Source organism: Nelumbo lutea, chromosome 2, assembly GCF_056320005.1.
Source record: "Nelumbo lutea isolate HS-2025 chromosome 2, American lotus-T2T, whole genome shotgun sequence".
Classification (NCBI taxonomy): domain Eukaryota; kingdom Viridiplantae; phylum Streptophyta; class Magnoliopsida; order Proteales; family Nelumbonaceae; genus Nelumbo; species Nelumbo lutea.
In genome coordinates, this window is record NC_142685.1 from 10078530 (window position 1) to 10103616 (window position 25087).

General features: G+C 39.2%; 1 protein-coding gene across 2 annotated transcripts in view; it reads right to left on the reverse strand.

Moving 5' to 3' along the window:
* Nucleotides 1-3374: 3374 nt before the first annotated feature.
* EMB2771 (E3 ubiquitin ligase) overlaps nucleotides 3375-25087 on the reverse strand; it is an 86099-nt gene continuing 64386 nt past the window's right edge. For both annotated transcript variants that reach the window (XM_088970473.1, XM_088970472.1), the window contains 11 exons: nucleotides 24966-25042; nucleotides 24781-24894; nucleotides 24583-24684; nucleotides 11545-11685; nucleotides 10398-10571; nucleotides 9716-9779; nucleotides 9477-9616; nucleotides 9237-9394; nucleotides 6846-6924; nucleotides 5830-5928; nucleotides 3375-4175 (listed from right to left, as the gene is read on the reverse strand). In XM_088970473.1, coding sequence (XP_088826599.1) covers nucleotides 3777-4175; nucleotides 5830-5928; nucleotides 6846-6924; nucleotides 9237-9394; nucleotides 9477-9616; nucleotides 9716-9779; nucleotides 10398-10571; nucleotides 11545-11685; nucleotides 24583-24684; nucleotides 24781-24894; nucleotides 24966-25042 — 1547 coding nt within the window. In that variant the 3' untranslated portion in view covers nucleotides 3375-3776. The remainder of the gene's footprint in view (nucleotides 4176-5829; nucleotides 5929-6845; nucleotides 6925-9236; nucleotides 9395-9476; nucleotides 9617-9715; nucleotides 9780-10397; nucleotides 10572-11544; nucleotides 11686-24582; nucleotides 24685-24780; nucleotides 24895-24965; nucleotides 25043-25087) is intronic.

The following is a 25087-nucleotide window of genomic DNA, read 5'->3' on the forward strand; positions in this document are numbered from 1 at the left end:
GAAGATGTTAGCCATGCCATGATAAGTAACAAGGTTGTACTGACATGATTGGTTAGGCTCGAATTCTGCATTCTGTAGACAAGATATAAGAAACACCGTAGCACAATTTGATTCCATGTCTGTGGAGCCAATTTCTGAGTTCATGAATCGTTTTGGATACAATTTTTGAGTTCACTCCAAAGTGTAACATTCTGTATGTATGATTTGAGAGTAACAGGTTCATCCTAATCACTTTCATTCTCTTTCTTTACATCATTAAATTCGACCTCCTCAACTACTTTAGAAGCCTTCACCTTTCATCTTCTAAAGTCAACCATTGGAAGAATACAGAGAAACTTTTGTGAGGTGAACCAAAACACTCCTCTCAATGAACAAAGTTTTGTGAGGTGACACCAAAACACTCCACTCTCAATGAACAAACATTGAAGCTTTTCTGTTTTTCTTGGGAAAACTGGAAGAAGACCAGAAGATGCTAAAGAAGCCTTGAAAATGCTGTCCTCTCTTACAATAGACAGAAAGCGCTGAAATCCCATTAAATCTTGCAGGGGCATAACTGAAATTCTGTCCAGTTGAGAAATCTTTTTTTTCTTCTTCGTTGTTTAAACCTTAGCTAAACTCCAGAGAGTACTACGCTCATTCCCCATCTTTTTATCTTTCTTTCAAAACCTTAGCTAAACAACTGAAAACCTTAGTCATGTGTGAGAGGAACTCCTGTTTATTTTATTTTGAAAATTTGATTCAAGTAAAATTTTAAGATCAATTTGATTCTCAGGTATATGAAAATTTAAAGAATAATAAAGGGCAAAATCAATCACAAAAGGGTAATTTTGGAATTAAGAAAAATTATATATGTCACGTAAGAGTGTCAATGGACCAGTTTTGGAAAATCAATTTAGATGGATTGGACAGACCAACAAGACATATTGGACTGGACCAATCCAGTCCAAAATATTTATTAGATTGGATTGGACCTGGTCCGTCTATAATAAATTTATATTGGATTGGGTTGGATTAAGCCAATATCTGGTCCATTAATATAAGAATATAGGTGTCAATGGACCGGATTTGGGTTAAGACCAATTTAAATTAAAACGAATTTGAACAGATTGGATGGTCCAAACATTGAGCCAGTCCAAAATGTTCCAAAACATTCATTGGATTGGATTGAACTTGGTCCATTTGTAATGGAATCACATTAGACTGGATCGGATTGGACCAAATCCATTTCAATTGACACCCCTAATGTCACATCACATCACATGCGAACAGATTGTAACAACGCACTAACAGTAGGGGAGGATTTTGTCCATTATGAGAAATTTTCGAGATACTTTAAATAATTTCTTAAACAGTAGGGTAAATTTGTGTCCATTTACTAAACCATAAGGGTAGTTTAAGTATTTAAGCCCAAAAAAACCAAATATCCTAATTTTTCTGTATTATCCATAGATTCGGTGTAGCTCGACCTAGTAGGGCTGTAGGAGCACCTCCTAAGATTTGCTGCATTCACATCAGCGCCCCACAAGGGTAAAAACTTTGCTGTTTTGAAAAAACAGCATGGGGCTGTCTTGGTTGCCCGTTGTGAATGACATCTAATCATGAGTGTGGATAAAACAGTATTTACACTCAACAAAGACCAATGAGGATCTGAATTAGTTAAGGTGCCATGTGCAAGAGCTCCCAAATCAGCTTAGGCTGTTTTTTCTAAACAGCCAAAGTCATCTCCCCACAAGGTGGCACCTCCTGCACATCCCAACCATGTATTGGGAACATCTCCCAATGAGTACGGGATCATAATACTGCAGCAGCCAGTGGCCTTACAAGACTGGGCAGGTCCCTATTGTTCCAAAGAATGGCCTGTCTGTCACTGCTTAATTTCCAGCCTCCGCACAAGGCTCTAGTTCTGTTGGAGACTGGGGATCTGAATGTACGCTTTCTACCTGCAAGTGTAGGCCCTATACATTTTATTGCACAGACTGCTGAATAGCCACAGCATTCAGCTAAACCATACTCATGCGGATGAGTCTGAATTGGCACCAGCCACCACAGCACATTTTAGTGTGCATTGAGAACATTTTCCATGCTTGTCGTGGGAAATCTTCCCAATACACAGTTGGGATGTGCTGTGGCACAGGTGAGGTGTGCTGTAGGGAGCATCTAACCTCCATCTTAATCTAAGCACGCCAGTAATAAATTCATGGGCCCCACTGTAAAATGTGTAGGCCCTATACATTTTATTGCACAGACTGCTGAATAGCCACAGCATTCAGCTAAACCATACTCATGCGGATGAGTCTGAATTGGCACCAGCCACCACAGCACATTTTAGTGTGCATTGAGAACATTTTCCATGCTTGTCGTGGGAAATCTTCCCAATACACAGTTGGGATGTGCTGTGGCACAGGTGAGGTGTGCTGTAGGGAGCATCTAGCCTCCATCTTAATCTAATTCACACAGTCCAATCCACCTGTAAATTGAAGCACGGAAGGATATTCTCAATGCACGGGTGGATTGGATTGTGGGGAGCCAATCCAATTTGATCTAACACCACACATCTCACCATGAGTCTTGGGGCCATCATAAAATGGGACCCGCCATGTATAAGATGTGCGGTGCAAGATCAAGGTATGAATTTGTTGGCAGGTGATCCGGACTCTTTCATATGAGGCACACCGTTAATCCAGAAGTCTAGCTAGAACCGTCCCGTTATGTCCCGACTCCTGCGCAGGGGTGATCATGGCCCGGGTTTGGCACCTGTATTGGTTCCTAGTATTATAGCTGCCATTATAATACTTAAATTAAAATAAACATAAAAATAATCAGAATTTCTTAAGAGTAATCACTTACTCCTGAGCATTACGGGAATAACCTTTTTATTGTGAAGCAGGATGATGACATGGGAGCGTGAGAATGATACTCTCGATTTTCTTAAGAGTCTTGTATTAGCATTATGTACACTTTAGCGGAATCATGCTAATATTGCTCTAGATTTTCATGAATATCTTCCCCCTTCGATACCAAACCAAGATACTAGCTAGGAATCAGTACAAATATGTAGAATGCGAAAATAGAATCATCATTGGTACCAAGCTTCATTAACAGATTTACCCATGCAAATTATTCTCTTGAATCTAATACTTGATTTTCTAATTCAACAACATTAAAAATTTAAAACCCACATGGTAAGAATGAAACGAAGAATTTAATGACACAGCAGCCAGCTGCACCCTACTCTTGGAGGATTCTTGCTGTGCTTAAAACTAAAGAATAAACATGATCATTAATGTTAGCTGGTGCTTCACAAAAGGCATAATACTTCTTGGTGATGTGCTAAGATCTAAATGTACAATATCCATTGAAACAGCAGATAGAAGTGAGCATAGAAATTAGGATAATATCACAAAAAAATGCTAGGGATTGAATTCCATACTGTTTTGCTACCAAGAAAAAAATACGAAAAACAAAAAAGAATTCCATACTATTTTTTGGCAAAAATTTCTGCGCTGTTTTTACATTCTTAAATTTTGGTAAGGTGCTTATCATTCATGTGGCAGAATACCCCATCTTTTGTAGGCTTAGAGCCCCAAAAGTTTCTCTTGGAATATGCTGTTTTATAATATAAACCTTGCTTCTACTAGAAGTAGAGTGGGTCAGATGATGATACAAAGGCAAGCACATTGTATTTCCTCCTAGCTAATCTCCTCAAAGCCATCTAACATCTTTGCCCTGAATTGTTAAGAAAGGAGACGCTGTTCCCTCATGAAGCTATTTGGTAATCAGTTATGAATACTGGAGGACAACCAAGACTTGTCTATTTCAACAATTGCATTTATGTGAGTTCTTGGAAATAACAACCGCAACAGAGGGACTAAAGAAGATGTAGTATATTTGTGCTTGATCTTCTCCATAGCAGACTTTATGACAAAAGGAGGTGGCACCTCAAACCACCGAAGAAACCATGCAAGCAGCATAACATCCATCTCTCCTTGAGATTGCTTATGGGGCCACTTACCCAAAATCAAATAGGTAGAGAGTTCACTTTGCATTCTTTGTGAATAATTCAGAATGTCTTCTACACGTTTTCTGAGAGACGCAATAAAGGTCGACTGTACAATGCTTCCCCTTGAAGTTTTTAACCTCCCATTAATCAGGGCCTCACTGTAGGCTAATGCAAGCTGAAAGAAGAAAAGGATGGCTAGTTAATAGCATATAAAATAAGGGTCATAAATATTTTGGAGGTTCTTTGTTCCTTGGCAATGAAAAAATAGTAAGCAAATTATCATTAGCGTTAGGAACTTAATCAAGGCAAAGACACCAAGGTAGATTTGGGTACTTAATGCAATTATGCAAACAGTAAGAACATGATGCTTTAAAGTGTACAGCTTAGGGAAATATGCTCCAAGGGGCCACTACTTGGTGTAACAGTACAATCTTGGGCTGGCATCCTAGATCCCAAATAGCTGGGACTGACATTGGGTAATGGCCTTTTTTAAGGAAGGTGCTCAAAAAAGGAAAGTTGATTAGATTTTTATCTGATATTACTTTTTCAGGAACTCCTATGTTCTCTCTATGATTATATTAAAAGATGTAATGTATCAGGCGGCAAAAAAATCAAAAGATATCAGTTTGTAACATATGCCAAACTATTGGCAGAAACCTTGCAATGATTGATACCTAATATTTCCTTCAAGAGCTAATGGAAAGAAAGACAAACACATAATTCCCATTTTTGTAAATGGATAGCTTCAGCCTGTTAATCCATAGTGCTACTGTTACTTGGCAATGTTGTAAAAATTTGACTTGATTTCATCATTCTACATAATTTATAGTTCTATACTACTAGCAAAAGCTGCAGAGCTAAAATCTAAACAAAATAGAAAGAAGATTATAGAAAATAACACTGGATTTTCTGCCATCTTTCATTAACACAATCCGTGGAGTGAATAAGAATTGTAAACTAGGGATGATCAAATGTATTGGAAAAGGAAAAAGAAGCAATGTCAAGTATGCTTCCTAACATATGAATAGTAACATGCAGATTATTCAAAATAAAATAGGCATAGGTTTCTTGGATCAAAGTGCAACTATGACCAGCACTGAACACAGTACCATGAATTACATCTACCATAGAATAATGAAACTATTTTGCACATCAATGAGTAAAGTTGGTACTATATAAAGTTTTACATAACTTTCAAGAACTCACATTGCCCATGAATTTTTACAATGTTCATATGAATGAATGAATGAGCAAGGTAAAAGCATGCTAATGCATGTATCATCATGATGAGATAAACCAAAGTACAAGCTACTAGTCAGCAAGGAAGAAATGTAGCACATAAAGCGGAAACTAATTTACCTACTACTAACAGCCATTCTAGCGGAAACCATTTAGATACATCTCAGGAAAGCATTCTAACAAAAATACGAGTTAAACAAGAAAAAATGAAAAAAAAGAAACACCTGCCTACTAATAACAGCCATTCTAGGGGAAACTAATTTTCTTAAGTATGTTGAATAGTTTTTTTTTTTGGAGGGATAAATAACGTAACTTCATTAACTGAAAGCAAATAAAGAATACAAAATCCACCACCACATTGCCCAAACTGGCAACACCAAACTAACAAATACAAGAACAGAAAAAGAAGACAGATTACAAATTAACCCTGGCCTACAACAACCCCAAATAAAATTGGGGAATATCCAGTGCTTATACTTTTAGTTTGTCTGAGTTCAAAGTGCCACAATAAGCAGTAGTGAGATGGAGACAACTTGTTGATTTTGATAAGTTATTGTGAGATTGGAATGTATGGGGCAAAAGGAGATCACCTTTAAACTAGAGACAGAGAGTGTATCATCAGGAACATAAATGCCATTAGTCACCTGTTCAGCCATTGCCCCTATCATTGTGAATAATGATATATAAACCTGCAAACATTCAGTCCAACCACATACTGGTGAAATATTCATAAATAAACCACATTGGTGAATGATGCACGTGAAGAAATCTCAAGATGGAAAAGATTACAGCATAAACATAATTGTCATTTTAGTTAGCATGAATACTCCGGTGGCTGATAATGTAACTTCTAACACAGCTCAGAGTTCAGGTACTTTCAAAATAGGTTTTAATTTACACTTACATCTACTATTGTTAATGTAGTTAGAGCAGAATGGGGAAAATGGAGGGATACATCCATAGTCTTATATAATAGGTGAATACCACCAAGTAAAAGGAGAATTCTATAAAATGATTGTAAGGTCAGCAATGTTGTATGGAGCAGAGTGTTGGTCAGTCAAAAACCATGTCCAGGAAATGAGTATGGCAGAAATGTGAATGTTGAGATGAATGAGTAGAAAAAACTAGAAAGAACAGAGTTAGAAATGAAGTCATTCAAGAGGAACCTAGGAGTAGCTCAAATAGACGATAAAATGAAAGAAAGTAAACTAATATGGTTTGGTCACATGCAGAGGAGACAATCTAGAGCATATGTAATAAGTGACCTGTTATGAGTTGATGGGGCTAGAAGAGATAGGGGCAGAAAGAAAGGGACATGGGTTGAATTAGCAAGAGATGACTTAAAAATGCTCATAATTTAACAATGAAAATGGCATTGAACAGAAAATAATGGTGAAACAGGATTCCTGTAGCTAGTCCATATAGTTGGGAACTGCTCTTGCTAATTCTTACACATGGTGCATATAAGTTAGGTAAACTCCCTATATGGAGAATACCAATTGGGCAACAGGAGAGATAAGTAGCAGGCTACATTAGATGCTACTCAACAGAGGATTTCTTTGTACACGCTTCACTAATCAATATGACTCATAATTGATTAAATTACCTGTAAGAGAGCTGGTCTATCCTTGCTCACACACTCAAATAGCACTTGCAAGCAAAATTCTTGGAAGTCAACATCAGATCTGGAAAAAAGATACTTAACTAATCATCAATAGAGAACCATTACAATGATGGAACAAAAGAAAAGATGTGTTTCAAAACGCTTTCTCAATATAGCTGATGTTGCAGTATCTTCTCATATAAATTATCAATTATAACTAAACTGCATTCTGTGATTAATCATATATCCCCTTGGGATAAGGTTTGCCTCCTTCATTTGTCTTACCTGGCCAGTTTCAAGTTAAACTTTCAATCAATCCTTTTTGTAAAATATATCCAACCCAAAAGGTTAGCTGACCACCTACACTTGGGATAAGGCTTAGATGATGATGCCCAACCCAAAAGGTGATTACTCTCTTTGCCTGTATTGTACAATAGAATCACATCCTATCCTAGAAAGGGACCTTCTATAGGTAAGAACAAATCCAGTCTTTGGAGAATCTATGACAAGGTGAGGTGTAACACCTTTAGCTCATAGAGACTTATACTCAATAGCTAGAATTAAATTAAAAAAAAAGCCATCGTATTTCATAATTTCAGCCATGTTTTGGCTAATCTCTGTTATCAATTAAGAGATTTAATAAATTCAAATTGATGGCTTAAGCATTCTAGAAAATATACAACTCAGCCACAATTAGAGAAGTCTGAAGATGGAGTTAAGAATGATGACGGGAATCAGGGAACCAAGGATGAATCAAAATTGGCTCAAAGAAGCTGAAAGTGACATACCTATAGATAAAGTTCATCTAGTTAACAAAAAGATGGGCATTTTTTTTCAGAAAAGGTAAAGTATTAATTAACGTGATATAAAGGGGCTCAAACAATCTGAGCATCCCCAAAAATCTATACAGTGAGTGACTGTACACTAAATGATACCGAGTCTGAAGAAACAACAAAAAGATGGACCCAAATGTGCTAGTAGATAAGAGGTTCGAATTGGTAGAAAACTGGAATTATTCCTTCTAGGAGAAGAATTTGGAAGAGTAGTGTTTATGGAATTAGAAGAAAGATAAGAGGTATAGCTTAATCAATATAAAATGTTGGGAATGGTAAAAACTAAGTATCGATAAGGGGCATAGGGAGTTCAGAGTTTCAATAAGATTTGTTGTTTGCTAGACAATAAATCTTTGAGATAGGGAGTTCGGAGTTTCACTATCAAAGGCATATTGGTAAAATGAAGGGGTGCATCCAGAGTATTATGCGAAAGGCAAATATCATTCCGCTAAAAGGAAACTTCTATAAGACAGTTGCAAGGCCAGCTACATTGTATGAAACAGAGCGCTGGGCAATTAAGAAACAATATGTCTGAAACATTAGCGTGGCAGAAATGCATATGTACAGATGGATGAGTGGTAAAACTAGAAAGGATAGCGTCAGAAATGAAATCATATGAAGGAACCCAGGAGTAGCTCCGATATGTGATAAAATGAAAGAAAGTACACTGAGGTGGTTTAGTCATGCTCATTAGAAGATCATCTACAGCGCACACTAGAAGAAGTGATCCATTACAACTTGAAGGGTCTAGAAGAGCTAGGGTCAGACCTAAAACAACTTGGGTGGAAGTAGTAAGAAATGATTCAAGTGCTCATAATTTGACAATGGATATGGTACTGATACTGAACAGAATGGAATGGCGAAATAGGATTTATGTAGCCAACCCCATATAGTTGGGACATGGCCTAGATGACGATGATTTGTTTCTGTACTAATTTTGTCTATTCAGTAAATAAACCTCAAACCATATTATTTTGTGCTCAAACAAGGTACAAGTTAATAAGTAAACTCGATGAGAGGTCTTAGTATTGGGGGGGGGGGGGGGGGTGGCTATCATATGATCAAATCCAGCCACTGGTTACCTTGCTTCAGCTATGTTTGCTTGGTAAGGCATATCTGATCATGGCTGTCATACATGGTGCTAAACATCTCACTTCCCATGAATATTGACAACATTGAGTTTTTTTTTTGGTTGCCAACAAAATCGGATGTTTTTCTTTCATCAATTAGGAAAAAAAATGTCTACTTGCTAACTTGTTATTGTTTTCCTTAAAGATTTCTTGAATCGGTAATTCCAAAAGCATGGATTTATTTAACCACTAGATAGCTAATAAGATTTTTTTCCAGGAGTCGAGCACTATTGTTGTAAAGCTCAGTTAGATTCCTATTATCCCGAGTGTTTAACTTCATGTATGTCCCCCTTTATTTTCTTTTCCCATTCCATCTTCTAAGTTTATCTTCTGACAACATCTTGACCATAAAAAACAAAATGGTAGTAAAAAAAAATTAAAGATGTTCTCAGTAAGAACATAACATGAAAGCCAACAATGTCATACTTTACCTGCTATTCCACGAAGGGTCACAACAAAGTTGTGCAAATGCTATTAAGCTTGGATCAGATGAGAAAGTACTGACCAACTGATCAACCTTAAATGAACCAGGTTCATTGTTCCCATTGATACTAGCACTGCAAGCTCTCAGACTTGTCAGATCACACACCTGTCATCATAAAAAGGCATTAGAAGAGCGCTTTATTTGGGGGGGGGGGGGGTCTTGTAGTAAACGGCAACAGGATCACAACCTTGTGCATCGCTCTTGAAAGCAATGACTGACACCCAATTGGGTCATCCACATAGGAACAAGCTCCAACTTTTCTCTTGATATAGATAATACCACAATTAAATGGGTCATTCTTATCCCCAGAACTCCACCAAGGTTTATCTGTAAAAGTATGAAACACGTTTGTTTGTCTCCAAAGTGCAAAATTTTGGATTGAAATGTATCAATAATATGCAAAATCAGTTAAGTACATTTCAATACCTTCAGGAACAAGCTCTATGACTTGAGGCCAATATCTGGGTCCACAAACCCGTACAGTCTTCAGCTGCAAGCAGGGTGGTTGTGTTTTTACCAGTTATTTATGTGTAAGAAATCGCACACAGCCCATCTTACTGTTTTACAGTTGCTCATATGGAGTGTTTCTGCAATTCTACATATCTTATGTGTGTGGCAAAATAAATAAAATTTTACATGTGTCAGAGATAAAGCTACTTGGCGTGGGATGTCTATCCTACACACCTCTTTAGCTTTTACCCACTTCTCTAGTTTCACATGTGTCAGAGAGTTTCAAATGTGGGTTCATAAGGAGTCTCAGTAAGTTAACTAGAAGCAAGTAAGCTTGCTTATGCTATTGACATGAAACTACAAAAGGACCCCCTCTTCTCTGAGATAACTCAATCCCTTTAAGCATTTCTTTCACTGAGGTTTGGAAGATATTTCAGATCCAGGAGAACAAATTTTTTTGAACTTGGGTTACAATGAAACTTACACAAAAGAGCTTGACCATATGTTCCAAATCTTCATCATTGATTCCAGAATTAATGAAAGGTTTATATCATCTCATCCTCATGGCTTAGCCCATTTACTCAAGCTTATAGAGATAGGGAAGAAGGAATCCTAAAGAATGCAACATCTTCTATATTGTAATGCAACTTAAACTTACAACAGCACGTTCTGGCAGAATGCATGGGGTGACTTCAAAAAAGCTTGTTTCTGCATAATGTTCTGTTTCTATGGTGGTCAGCTCTAGAGGAGCATAAACCGGTAAACCTGTGTCAACATCAACTGTCTGAACCCAGCGAGCTTCTGTGGCAAGGACATACAAGTGCCTGAATGCCTGAAAATATGCATTTTGTGGAAAATTAGGTATTAAAAAAATATATGCTTTAGACAGTACAGGATAACTGATATACATTTTCCACAGATACCAGCTAGCTAGCTGGTAAAGTAGGGGCTAAATTCCCAAATCTGGGTTCAGCCTTTAACATCTGATTACTGACCAGTGCTGCATAGGCATGGACACAGGAATTGGAATCCGACGATTATCCAAGAGTTTTGACTTGGCAAGATGAGAACAAATGGATTCATGGACACATCTATGGAAAATTATATACTAGTAAAATAGTTTATATTTTTTGAATTCTAACATTACATACCTATAAATAGGGTCTAAAACGTTGCCTCTGTTACTAAGCAGTTTGATACAAAAAATGGCATTCATCTTGTACATTAGCTCTTCATTTATGTCAAATAAGCTAGGAGATATAACGAAAACTTAAAATGAAGTGCCCTCAAGGTTCAAGAATCCGTGGAGTGTCAGACTCTGATGTGTGTTCATCATGGAATCATCATCCACTTAGGAGAGTCCATGCAACACTGTCACTAATCCACTCATTGCTATCCCCCATCCAAAATCAAAACAACAAAAAAAAAGTACATTGAATCCGCTGACACACTTGCAGAAAGCTTGGAGCCTACATTGATTGCCTTCTAGCAAGATGCTGATATACATTAAGAGTCAACTAAATCAGATAATCCCAACCATCCATTTGCACATGTTCAAATGCCATTCAGGCTTCACACTATCCAAAATATTTAGCAGCATTAACGGTAAGGCCCATAATGGTATCCAACCAAACCAATTCAACCCTAGGAGACCTAAGTTGGAACATTTTAAAACTTGATAGCATATGCACTGATTGTATGGAACAGGCAGCAAGAAAGACTTCATACTGCTCCCCAGTGGACAAAGATTTCTCAGCAAAAAACTTTTGGATGAATTACCAGTTGGTCTTTATATTGTTAAATACCTGAAGATGGCAGCGGTTATCATTTGGTCCAGTAGGCAAGCGCGGATAAAGAGTAATTAGCAAAGCAGCAATAGCACTGTTGCTGGTTGAAAAAGTCCTCATACCTCCACCAAGAAATAAGAAACCAATAGCTAAGCTCACCTAAGGACAACATATAAAACTTGCTCAACATATTGAACAAATAAGACCAGCAAAGTAATATGAATGAGAACATTTATCTATTAATCCTTTTCCTTGTTCTCCATTTGTTCCATTTTACATGAGGACCATTAGCAATTAAAACCATTCAATGTAGTTCATGTTTCACTTTTGTGTGCATCTTGATATTGAAGGTAAATTTCATTAAAAGGAAAAAAAGGGATTACAAGTATACAGTGACAATGTATCACCTTCATCTATACAACTCACTTTATTAAAATAGTGGAAGCACTTGCAGAACATTGAATACATCTGATGCAAGATTGTGTCAATTGCATAAACAACACAAAAACAGAATCTAAAGCCAGTGAGAAAGAGTGAATTGAAGAAGAATCTTCTAAAAGAGCAAAGGAAAAGCCAAAGAAAATGTGGTCTGAAGTGGTTAAGAAAGATCTATAAACTTCGTTTGACAGAAAACATGGCTCTTGATAAAGCACAGTGGCAGCAGAGGATCATGCAGCCAACCCCAAACAGCTGGGATTAAGGCTGAGTTGAGTGGATGAAATTTGAATATTTGTCAAGTTAAAATTCAAAAATACTGCCATATAATACTTTCTCCACCCAACTCAAAGCTGACAGCTGGTAAATTGTGCACTTACATGGAGAAGATTTTACCAAATGTAGCTAGCTTTGTGGTGTATCAACAAAACCTTATGACCTAATGGTCTGAAAAAATCTGCATGCTTGAGGACCCAAGCTATTGACATGAATTATTTTTGCGTAAGACCATATAATTGCTGAATATCTGGTAAGAATATCCACAAAAATATTTCTAATGGACACAGAAACTTGCATTGTATCATTGGTCTTGTAGAGAAGATGGGCCGAATGGCCCATAGGCTGTTTATCCTTTTTTTATCTTTTATGTTCTTGCTGTAATGGGCCTTATTCTGGGCCTATTCTTTCTATGTTATGTTCTTTTAATTTCTTGCCCAACTAAGGGCCTCTTTGTAAATTATCAAAGTTTAACTTAATAAAATAGTGTTAGGGGTGTAACAGTAGAGATTAAGGTTCGAAACTCTCTTACTCTGAACCCTTATTGCCGCCATCTTCTTGTTCATCTTCTCTTCCTTAGAAGAATGATTTCTGTTATTTTATTTTGATTTCTGCATCTGTTCTAAACAGTCCTTTATTCTCAAAAGACTGTTTTTCTTCTTGGTATCAGAGTAGGCTCTCCTTTTCCCTTTTTTCACCCCCTTTTCCCATACACAGTGTGTATGGAGAACTGAATCGTACAGACTGTTAAAGAGACTTTGTTTAGCCTAGTTGTTAGTGGTTTCTGGAGAGGAGGACTGACGGTGTCGCCTCCTTGGCTGATTCAAGTGTATTGCCCGAAACCCTAATTTTTTGGAGAAATCTGTTTGCAGGCTCCGTAGGGTGTTTGGACTGGGTGCTCAGTGTTTGGAGCCCTTCTGATTTTCTTTCTTGAAGACCGAACCAAGTTGGTTGGTGGTTTCGTGTAGTCTACAAGGTGCGGCTCCTTTTTCTGTTTCTCCCAGCTTCCAGGTGTGACTCAGATTTTTGGTACTGCTGCATAGAGGTAGGCTGAACACAGTCCTTGTTCCATCTTCATTCGGTGTTTTTTGAAGTTGGTTGAAATCTTTTTTGTAGTGTTTAAAGAGATGAACTCCTTAGAGATTGAAAACAAGAATGTTGCTGAATCCGGGTAGGTTCCGGGAGCCTTTGTTGACTCTTTACTGACTGTGACCACAGTCAAGCTAGATGGAACTAATTATCTGGCATGGTCAGAATCGGTAAAGATTCATATCTATAGTAGAGGAAGGTGGGGTTTTATCTCCGGGAGCAAAGAGGCTCCCTCAGAAGATGATCCATCTTATGAGAAGTGGATGCAAGAAAATTATATTGTTATTGGGTGGCTTGTAAACTCAATGCATCCACAGATTAGTCAGCAATATTTGTGGATGAATTCAGCAAAGGAAATCCGGGATAGTGTTGCTGAAACCTATTCCCAAAAATTAAATGTGGCTAGAGCTTACAAGTTGAGAAGTGATGTGAAGAATTTAAGACAGGGGGAGAAACCTTTAGCTGTATACTTCTCAACACTGAAGTCTTTGTGGCAAGAAATATATTTGATAGAAGCTGTAACCTGAGACACCACTAATGATGCAGAGATCTACAGAAAACTGGTTGAGAGAAACAGAGTGTTTGAATTCTTAACTGGACTAAACCCAGAGCATGATATTACAAAACAAAATATTTTATCCAAGGATAGTGTCTCACTATCACAAGCATATGCCTTGGTAAGTAGTGAAGAGTGCAGAAGGGTTGTCCAGGTTCAAGGGGCTGGTCTAAAATGATCACTTTGCTTATATGGGAGTGAAACCCATAGGGGTTGCAGGGACTCCAAGTGGCTCAGGGAAGAAAGAGGTTGTCTGTGAGTATTGTAAAAGGCCAAAACACACTAAAGACAAATGCTGGAAATTACATACTGAGCTTCTACTTCTTCAGGTTCAAAAGAAGCATGATAATAAAAGGGCAGGGAATGCTAATGTTGCTGCTGGTCCAGATAGTGACAAGTACCAAACTGAAGAGATGACAGCTAGTGCGCAGTTATCAGCCATGAAAGCAGAATATGAGAAGTTTGGGAGGATGATCAATCACCTAGAGGGTGTGACTTCTTCTTCCAACCCTTCAAAAAATTCAACCTCTTCTGCATTTGCTCATTTAGGTATACAGGCTTCTACCAATTATGCAACCATTTCAGGTAATCGTAGGATCCCTTGGATTATTGATTCAAGTGCTTCTGATCATATGACCAACCTTTCTACCTTGTTTGTTTCATATGATTTACTTCCTAGACGTGACAAAATCACCCTAGTCGATGGTTCTCTTGCCTCTATCTCCAGCAAGGGAACCATCAAGGCAACAAATTCCTTGATCCTTCCTTCTGCTCTTCATGTACCTAGACTAAATACAAACTTTTTATCTGTAAGTAATCTAACTAAGTCATTAAATTGTTGTGTAACATTCTTCCCTTCCTACTATGTTCTTCAGGATCTGGAGTCTCAGAAGGTGATTGGGAGTGGCCGTGAGGTGAATGGAATATACCTGCTTGATACTCCGGGACAGTGCCCTGAACAACTTGGAAAAGCTGCTTTTGGGTCTATATCTACAGAGTCTATCAGTTAAGTCATGTTATGTCATTTTCGTTTGGGTCATCTTTCTTTTTCTGCATTGAGTCATTTATTCCCTGAACTGTTTAAAGGAATTAGTTTGTCCAGTCTTCGTTGTGAGTCTTGTGAGCTGTCAAAGCATTGTAGAAACAGTTATCCCTTGAGTAATAAAAGATCTTCTCCTTTTAATATTGTGCACTCTGATGTGTGGGGGCCTTACCACTTACCCTCTATGGGTGGCTACAAATATTTTATCTTGTTCATTGATGACTTTTCTAGGTTTACTTAGATATTCCTGATGAAATCCCGTGATGAAGTTCCCAGACTTGTGAGGCAATTCCATGAATTTGTCCTAACCCAGTTTGATACCAGGATTAAAATTTTCATATCTGACAATGCAAAAGAATATTTTGAGAAGAACTTATCCTGCTATCTCACTTAGGGGTTATTCATCAAAGCTCCTGTTTAGGACCCCAGAACAGAATGGAGTTGCTGAAATAAAAAATAGACATATTGTTGAAGTTGCAAAAAGTATCCTGTTTGCCTCACATGTTCCTACAAAGTTTTAGGGTGATGTTGTTCTCACTGCTACCTACCTTATAAACCGTATGCCATCCAAGGTTTTGGGGTTTAAGTCTCCTTTCAGTCTCCTTCATCCGGACAAGGAGCTTTTTTCTATTCCTCTTCGTGTCTTTGGCTGTGTAGAGAACACTGATGTGGGCCCCACAACTACGGTCCCATTGTGTTCGTAGGGTAGAAGATGTTCTAGTCTGCCTAGGGTTAGCTATTGGTCATTTAGTTGTTTCAGTTGTTATTTATTTGTCTTATTTTTTGCTCTATTTGTTATGTAAAAACTAAGGGCAGATCTGTCATTTCCATGTAATGAGCATAACCTATAAATATTAATTAAAGTGGCGGCGGCAGAACACTCAAGCTTCTGCTCCTGAAATCCATTAGCGTTCAAGACTGATAATAGTCCTGAACTTCTACTTGGTATCAGAGCTAGGGCTTCTCATGTGAGTCTAGTCCAGCCGACCACATGAAAACCATCTAAGGCTAGAAACTGAGAAAGCAGAATTCGTTGACTGGTTCTTGAAGATCTCCAGAGGATTAGCAGCTGTTTGAAGAAGTGCCACAGTTGTAACGAGTTGGTGATCAGGAAGAATCAGAGAAGACTAGGGTTCGGGTAACCTTGGTAGGCAGCGAACTGCACCCTATTGTAAGTCTTTTATTTTCTGAGAGAAGTAACATCAGAAAAGATAGGTTGGACCTATCCAGCAAGGGTGGCCGAACCATTCTAGGGTTTTATCTCTCTATTCTCTAGGGTTTTGTCTTACCCCTGCGGCAAACCCTAGTATTAGGCCGAACCTTGTGATCTTATCCCTGCGGCAAACCCTAATAGTTCTCCTCAACATTGATCAGTTTTAGGGTTTCATATTAACCCTAATACAAACCTTATCAGTACGGTACTGTCTGGAGTGTACGACTCTTAGGACTGATTAAAACCTCAAATTGGCTTCAGCATATCAGATTGCTCTTCAAACTGTTTTTCAGTTTTCTTTTGGGGTTTCAAACACTTCTAAAGGGGTGAAAACAGTTCAGACTGTTGCTGTTGTGTGTGGTTATTGATTTCATATCAGTCTTATATATGTTTCATGCACATCTATCGTGAGTACAGATTGGTTCTATACTGATTTTGTGACTGTTGTTGGGAGTCCTAGTGCTGGTTTTGACTGTAGTAACCATAATTTTAAGACTTCTGGTTCTTGACCGAAATGGAGTTTAAGAATCAAGTAGAAGACAGTTTTGGGAACAACAGTTATGGTGGTGGTTCTGAGACAGGTTTTCAGTTTACAACCGTAAAGTTTGATGGATCAAACTATTTGGAATGGGCCCAATCAGCCATGATGGCTATTGGGGGAAGGGGCAAAGTAGGGTATCTCTTGAGAGATGTGGTAGAACCTTCCGAGGGAAACCCTATGTATACCAAGTGGGTCCAAGAAAACTACTTGGTTATGACATGGTTTTGTAATTCTATTTAGCCCCATATCAGCCGAAATTACTTATGGGAAAAATAGCCAAGGAGATATGGAATGTGATGAAAGAGACTTACTCCCAACCCCTTAATGTTGCCAGAGCATATGAGTTGAAATGTGAGGTGAATGCCCTTAAACAAGGAGAGAAACCGGTGTCGGTCTACTTCTCTACCTTGAAGTCCCTGTGGCATGAGATTGATCACTTAGAGACTCTTGAGTGGGAGAGCCCCAAAGATGCTCAGATACATAGAAAGCACATCGAGACAAACAGAGTGTTTGAGTTCCTGGCAGGACTAAATTCAGAATATGATATTGTGAGGTAGCAGATTTTGACCAGAGATAGTGTGACCCTCTCTCAGGCATACTCCTTAGTGCACAATGAAGAGACCAGGAGGAAAATCATGATGCAACCTCAGCCGCTTACACCTGCCTTGGTAGTTGTCAAACCCAAAACAGAGGGTGATTCAGAGAGGGACAGAAAGAAGGAAGATAAAAGAGATGTGGTGTGTGAGCATTGCAAGAAACCTACACACACAAAAGAAACATGTTGGAAGCTGCATCCACATTTGGTCCCAGCAAAGTTGAGAAATAAAAGGGGTAATGCTCATGTGGCTATGACTACTGATTCAGCATCCCCATCTGGCACGAGAGGCACACCATTAGAGACCTTAGCTGCAGTTCGGGCTGCTCTAATACAATTGGAGAAGGAAGTTGGCAGTTCAGCTCAATTACCGCAGTCATCATCAGCTTCGGCCACATCGACCTTTGCACACTCAGGTACTCGAGCCTCAGCCTAACATGCCTCCGCTCCAGGTACTACTGAACCGTGTTGGGTAATAGATTCAGGTGCATCCAACCATATGACTAGCTTGCCCTCTTTGTTTACTACTTATCACTTATCTTCTGGTAGGGATAAAGTATCTATAGCTGATGGCTCTCTTGTCCCTATTTCTGGCAAGGGTGACATCAAACTGTCAGATACTATATCCTTGTCCTCTGTCTTGCATGTTCCTAAATTGGATACTAACCTCCTTTCCATTAGTAGTATTACCAAACATTTGAACTGCTCAGTAACTTTCTTTCCTGACCGATGTGTTTTTCAGGACATGGAGACGAAGAAGGTGATTGGGACTGGCTGTGAGACGAATGGGATCTATCTGCTCGGGGAGAGTTCTCTTCGGGAAGAGTCAGTGGATAAGAAGTTACTTGTTTCTCAGGTTGTGAGTCTGGTTATGTTGTGGCATAACCGATTGGGTCATTTATCTTTTCAGTCCTTGAAGAGTCTGTTTCCTACTTTGTTTGAGTCTGTTGAGTCATCTCAGTTGAAGTGTGAAAGTTGTGAGTTTGCTAAACATTGTAGAAACTCTTATTCATTGAGTAATAAAAGGAGTAATAGTTCTTTTGATATTGTTCATACTGATGTTTGGGGGCCATATCACATTCCTTCTATGGGTGGGTACAAGTATTTTTTGTTATTTGTTGATGACCACACCCGATTTTCTTGGGTTTATCTTATGCGATCACGAGATGAGGTGCCTGCCTTGACCCAAAACTTCCACCAAATGATCCTAACCCAGTTTGATGCCAGGATAAAAGTGCTTAGATCTGATAATGCAAAGGAATACTTTGCTAAGCCATTGGCATCGTACCTCCTTAATCATAGGGTTATCCACCAGAGCACGTGCTCTCATACACCTCAGCAGAATGGGGTTGCAGAGAGGAAGAATAGGCACATCTTGGAGGTGGCTAGAAGTATTATGTTTACCTCCAATGTCCCTATTCGCTTCTAGGGTGATGCTATCCTTACGGTTATATCTTATTAATCGGATTCCTTCTTGGGTTCTTGATATGAAACCTCCTTTTTCCCTTCTATACCCCAATGAGGAGTTGTTCACTATTCCCCTCAAGACATTTGGTTGTACCTGTTTTGTTCAGCTTCTTGGTCCCCATCACTCCAAGTTTCAACCCAAGGCCTCCAAATGCATCTTTCTTGGTTATGCACAAACTCAAAAGGGTTATTGTTGTTATGATCCTATCTCAGGGAAGAAGTTTGTATCCATGGATGTCACTTTCATTGAGGAGACACCCTACTATTCTCGGGTCTCTCCTCAGGGGGAGAGTAGTAAGCGTGGAGATTTGGGTCCTTTTCTTCAGGGGGAGTGCAGTGAGGACAGGGTTAATACCTTTGGGGCTGTTCCCTTACCTATTCCAGTTGGTGATGAGGGCTGTAGTAGCGAGGGTGGTCAAAGGGATCGGGAGTTGAGAGTTTATCATAGGCGAAACAGGCAGGTTGATCCCGGTCATCAGCAGTCCCAGCCAGCTCCAATCTCTTATGCAGCTCTCCAGATATTACAGTCCCAAGGCCCACAGAGACTCCTTCCGTTGTTGCAGATGACCTTCCCATTGTCCTCCGTAAAGGAAAACGGCATTGCACCACATCTACAGCCCACCGCATCTCCCAGTTTTTGTCCTATGATCGCCTATCTCCCTCCTATAGGTCCTATCTCACCTCCGTTGCCGATGTCCCTATTCCGAGAACAGTGCAAGAAGCCCTATCAGTCCCGGAGTGGAGAGGTGCAATGCAAGTTGAAATGGATGCCCTGTTGAAAAATAATACTTGGGAGCTAGTTGACTTGCCCAAAGGAAAGAAACCAGTTGGATGCAGGTGGATATTTACTGTGAAGCACAATGCGGATGGTTCCATTGAGAGGTACAAAGCTTGGCTAGTTGCAAAAGGGTTCACTCAGACTTATGGTATAGATTACTTGGAGACATTTGCCCCGGTAGCCAAGATGACCACCATTCAGGTTCTATTATCTCTTGCAGCAAGCTACACTTGGCCTTTATACCAAATGGATGTTAAGAATGCCTTCTTGAATGGGGACTTGCAGGAAGAGGTTTACATGCAGTTGCCTCCTGAATTCTATGATACAGAGGCAGGTAAGAAGGTTTGCCAGCTCAATAAGGAATTGTATGGTTTGAAGCAGTCACCTAGAGCTTGGTTCGACAGATTTAGACTAACCCTTGGGAAGTTCGGTTATGTACAGGCCCAGTCAGATCATACACTGTTCATCAAGAGGGTAGAGTCGTCACTGACACTACTTTCAGTTTATGTTGATGATATTGTGGTGACAGGAAATGACAACCATGAGATTGAGTCCCTCAAACAGTTCCTTCATCAAGAGTTTGAGGTGAAAGATCTGGGTACACTATGGTATTTTTTGGGTATTGAGGTTGCTAGATCTAAACAGGGGATCTTTGTCTCTCAGAGGAAATATGTGTTAGATCTCTTGGCTGAAACTGGAAAGCTAGGTGTCAAACCTGCAGATACACCCATTGAACAGAACCATAGGATTAGTGCAGAGAGTGGGGAGCTGCTTGAAGACAAAGTTATGTTCCAGCGGTTAGTGGGAAAGCTCCTATATCTATGCCTTACCCGACCAGACATCAGTTATGCCGTTAGTGTTATCAGTCAGTACATGCATTCTCCTAGAACCACGCACCTTCTAGCAGCAGAAAGAATACTAGCATACTTGAAGAGATGCCCAGGTAGAGGTATATTATTCAAGAACAATGACCACATGAAGGTGGAAGTCTATACGGATGCTGATTGAGCTGGGAGTGTTGATGACAGAAGGTCTAGCTCTGGATATTGTGCTCTTGTGGGAGGTAACCTGGTTTCTTGGCAAAGTAAGAAACAGAGTGTTGTCTCCCGATCTAGTGCTGAAGTTGAGTACAGGTCAATGGCTAATGGAGTAGCTGAAATTCTTTGGCTGAGATCATTACTTGAGGAGTTGGGTATTGAGTATGAGAAACCCCTGATGCTGTATTGTGATAATCAAGCGGCTATTAATATAGCACACAACCCAGTGCAGCATAACAGGTGCAACTGGCAGATATCCTCACCAAAGCTGTATCACGAAAGAAGCTAGAGGCAGATCTATCCAAGTTGGGAATGATAAACATTTATTCCCAACTTGAGGGGGAGTGTAGAGAACACTGATGTGGGCCCCATAGCTACGGTCCCACTGTGTTCGTAGGGTAGAAGATGTTCTAGTCTGCCTAGGGTTAGCTATTGGTCATTTAGTTGTTTCAGTTGTTATTTATTTCAGTCTTATTTTTCGCTGTATTTGTTATGTAAAGACTAAGGGCAGATCTGTCCTTTTCATGTAATGAGCATAACCTATAAATATTAATTAAAGTGGCGGCGACAGAACATTCAAGCTTCTGCTCCTCCTTTCAACCCTTGTGTTCTACTGCTTCTCCTCCCTCTTCCTCTTCTTTCCTCTTACTTTTCTTCTTATCTTCGATCCTGAAATCCATTAGAGTTCAAAACTGATAACAGTCCTGAACTTCTACTGGCTGCACCTGTTATGTACATATCCCCAGTGTCCAAAGACAAAATTTGAACCAAAAGCCCACAATTGTATCTTCCTTGGTTATTCCCCCACACAGAAGGGTTACTGTTGCTTTGTTCCAAAGACTGGTACTCGATATGTCACAATGGATGTCACCTTTGATGAGCTTTCTTCCTTTTATGGTTCCTCTATGGAAGGACATTGTCCAAAGGGGGAAGATTTGTCACAGGTCTTTGCTCTTCCTCTTCCTGTCCCAGTTGAGTCTTTTACTGAGTCTCTTCCTCCTTCAAATGAATCAAGGGAGGATCAATCATTCCACTCTTCCTGTCCCAGTGTTCCTCCCCCTTTACCTCCTCGTACTCTTTTTAATCCCAGGATGTATCAAAGGCAAAGATCCAGAAATGAGCAGGTTGTTTCCCCTACAACACATTAGCCTCATGCATTTCCAGCTACAAATGAGACAACAGGTATTGTTTCAGCCCCTTTGGAGCCATCCTTCCCAGACCTTGATATTCCCATTGCTATTAGAAAAGGAAAAAGGAAGTGTATTGTACATTGCATTTCCAAACACCTTTCTTATAGTTTGCTTTCTCCTTCATATTTTGCCTGCCTCTCTTCTATTGCCTCTAACCCAATTCCCAGGTCTGTGTTAGAAGCTCTTAATATTCCAGAATGAAATGATGCAAAGAGATCCGAAATTGATGCCCTACACAAGAATGACACTTGGGAAGTGGTTGATTTGCCTGAAGGGAAGGATTCAGTTGGCTGTAAGTGGGTCTTTACTATCAAATATCATGCTAATGGCACCATTGAGAGGTACAAGGCTAGGCTGGTTGCAAAAGGTTATACACAGACATATGGGATTAATTATCTGGAGACATTTGCCCCTGTTGCCAAGATGACTTCTGTGAGAGTTCTTCTATCTTTTGCTGCTCACTCTGACTGGCTACTTTATCAACTCGATGTAAAGAATGCATTTCTGAATGGAGAATTACATGAGGTTTATATGTCTCTTCCTCCAGGGATGTATGAAACAAATATGAAAGGAAAGGTATGCAAGATGAAGGGATCTCTTTATGGACTCAAACAGTCCCCTAGAGCATGGTTTGAGAGGTTTTGGGCTGCTCTTGTTAACTTTGACTATGTACAGACACAGTTTGATCATACTTTCTTTGTGAAGAGGATAGGATTCTTGACAGTTTACCTGATTGTGTATGTTGATGATATTGTTGTGACTAGTAATGATGTTTCAGGAATTAATGATCTCAAATCTTTTCTTCATACAAAGTTTGAGATCAAAGATCTGGGGGAATTGAGATACTTCCTTGGCATAGAAGTTGCTAGACCCAAGGATGGGATTCTTATCTCTCAAAGGAAGTATGTTCTTGATTTGCTCTCTGAAACAGGGAAGATGGGTGGTAGACTAGTTGCTACTCCTATTGATATGAGTCATAAACTCTCTGCTTTAGATGGAATATTGTTAGAAGACAAAGGAGTCTTCCAGAGACTCCTTGGAAAACTTCTTTATCTATGCATGACTCGGCCAGGCATTGCATATGCTGTCAGTTGCATCAGCCAATTCATGCATGCTCCCTAGGATACTCATATGGCAACAGCTGAGCGAATTCTGTGTTATTTGAAGGGCTCCCCTAGAAAGAGAATTTTGTTTGCCAAGCATGGCCATATGAAACTTGAAGCCTATACAGATGCTGACTGGGCTGGAAACATTGATGACAGAAGATCTACTTCTGGGTACGACAGCTTGGTGGAGGGTAATATTGTCTCTTGGAGAAGTAAGAAACAATCTGCTGTTGCTCGATCTTCAGTAGAAGCAAAATACAGAGCCATGGCACATGGAGTTTCTAAACTATTGTGGTTAAAATCATTGATGGAGGAACTGGGGATTGAGCATGATAAGCCAATGATGTTATACTGTGATAATCAGGCCGCCATCAACATTGCTCACAACCCAGTACAACATGACAGAACTAAGCATATTGAAGTTGACAGACACTTCATTCGAGAAAATGTGGCTTCTGGTGAAGTATGTCTATCTTTCATCACCTTTGAAGGACATTTAGCAGATTTCCTCACCAAGGGCATTCCCAAGGCTAAACTTCAGCATGATACTGTCAAGCTTGGCATGATTGGCATCTATGCTCAGCTTGAGGGGGAGTGTAGAGAAGATGGGCCCAATGGCCCATAGGTTGTTTATCCTTTTTTTTATCTTTTATGTTCTTTGCTGTAATGGGCCTTATTCTGGGCCTATTTTTTCTATGTTATGTTCCTTTAATTTCTTGCCCAACTATGGGCCTCTTTGTAAATTATCAAAGTTTAACTTAATAAAATAGTGTTAGGGGTGTAAGGGTAGAGATTAAGGTTCAAAACTCTCTTACTCCGAATCCTTATTGACGCCATCTTCTTCATCTTCTCTTCCTTAGAAGAATGATTTCTGTTATTTTATTTTGATTTCTGCATCTGTTCTAAACAGTCCTTTATTCCCAAAAGACTGATTTTCTTTTGATCTCAACCATAAACCTAAAATAACCTAATAAAACTTACTTAACCTAATTGTTTGTAACAGTACCACCTTTAAATTACGTATATTAGATCATGGTTCTAAGTATTGGAATCATGGTTTGCCATTTGCTACATTCTATAGTAACCTAGTTTAGTTCACATTGAGGTTAAGAGTTTTTAGAATTCCTAACCCTATATAGATGTATCAGCCAGTCAATTTCACTCTTCTAACCAAAGACAGACTTTCCCACCTCCACATCAAAACTTCCCCACAAATCTTTTATCTACTTTTCACAATAAATGGAACTAAAGGTTACATTTCTATACCACCTCCTATTCCCACATCACCCTCTCTTCCTTTAGCACATGTACATTTACCCTTGTCCGTCCTTCCCCTCTCAAATCATCCTAGTCTCTCTCTCTAATCAATTGTTACATGCAAAGCTTTTAGTATGTTGAATTTCTTAAATATTTTAATGGTATTATTGTCTTTTTATAAGTATCCTGGTTGTAGCATACAAGTAGTGTCCTAATTTTTTTCTCCCAAACCTCTCTACAGATTCCTTTATTTATCATGTATTTATACATGCTAGGAATGATAGAATACACCACATTAAGTTGGGCTTGGGATGGGATGGCATGTCCTATTATAGTTCTGTTCAGAAATTTTATTCAAACAAAGGTTTTCAGTTTAATTAGGTATTTCTGGAAATGAATATATGAAAGTTCCTAAGCATGGATGGCTGCAATTTAGTACATTTCATTTTCCTGAAAAGGGCATGCCAAACTTACAGCCATTTGGATACCATAACTAGCATTCCCATCAGCAGAGTTTCTACTGCGAAGATACCGCAACAACCGAAATGTTGGCAGATGCCCGGAGCCTGACATAACCTGGTCTTACAAAATATTAGCATCAAATAAATGATTGTAAACTGATAAGTCTTATTTGCAACTGGAATAGAACCAAAAATAATAAAGCCTCCTTACCACTGAAAGAGAAAGAACAATTAGGTGTAGACATAACTCCAGGGTTCCTCGATCTACATACTGGGACACTCCCTTTGGTAAGACGCACCCACTTGTAACAGATACAGGCTTGATCTGCAAGTGTTGAATGGGAACTACTTAGATTTCCAATCATCAGAGATATGCAAAGCAGCATCATGACATACCTCATTCAAAAAGTAGATAGCATAATCATATAGCAGTTCCTGTGCATTGCCATTTCTTGTGCCAGCATATCTCAGCCCTGCAAACATTTAATTACAGCTAACTAAATTATTTGTGAGTCATT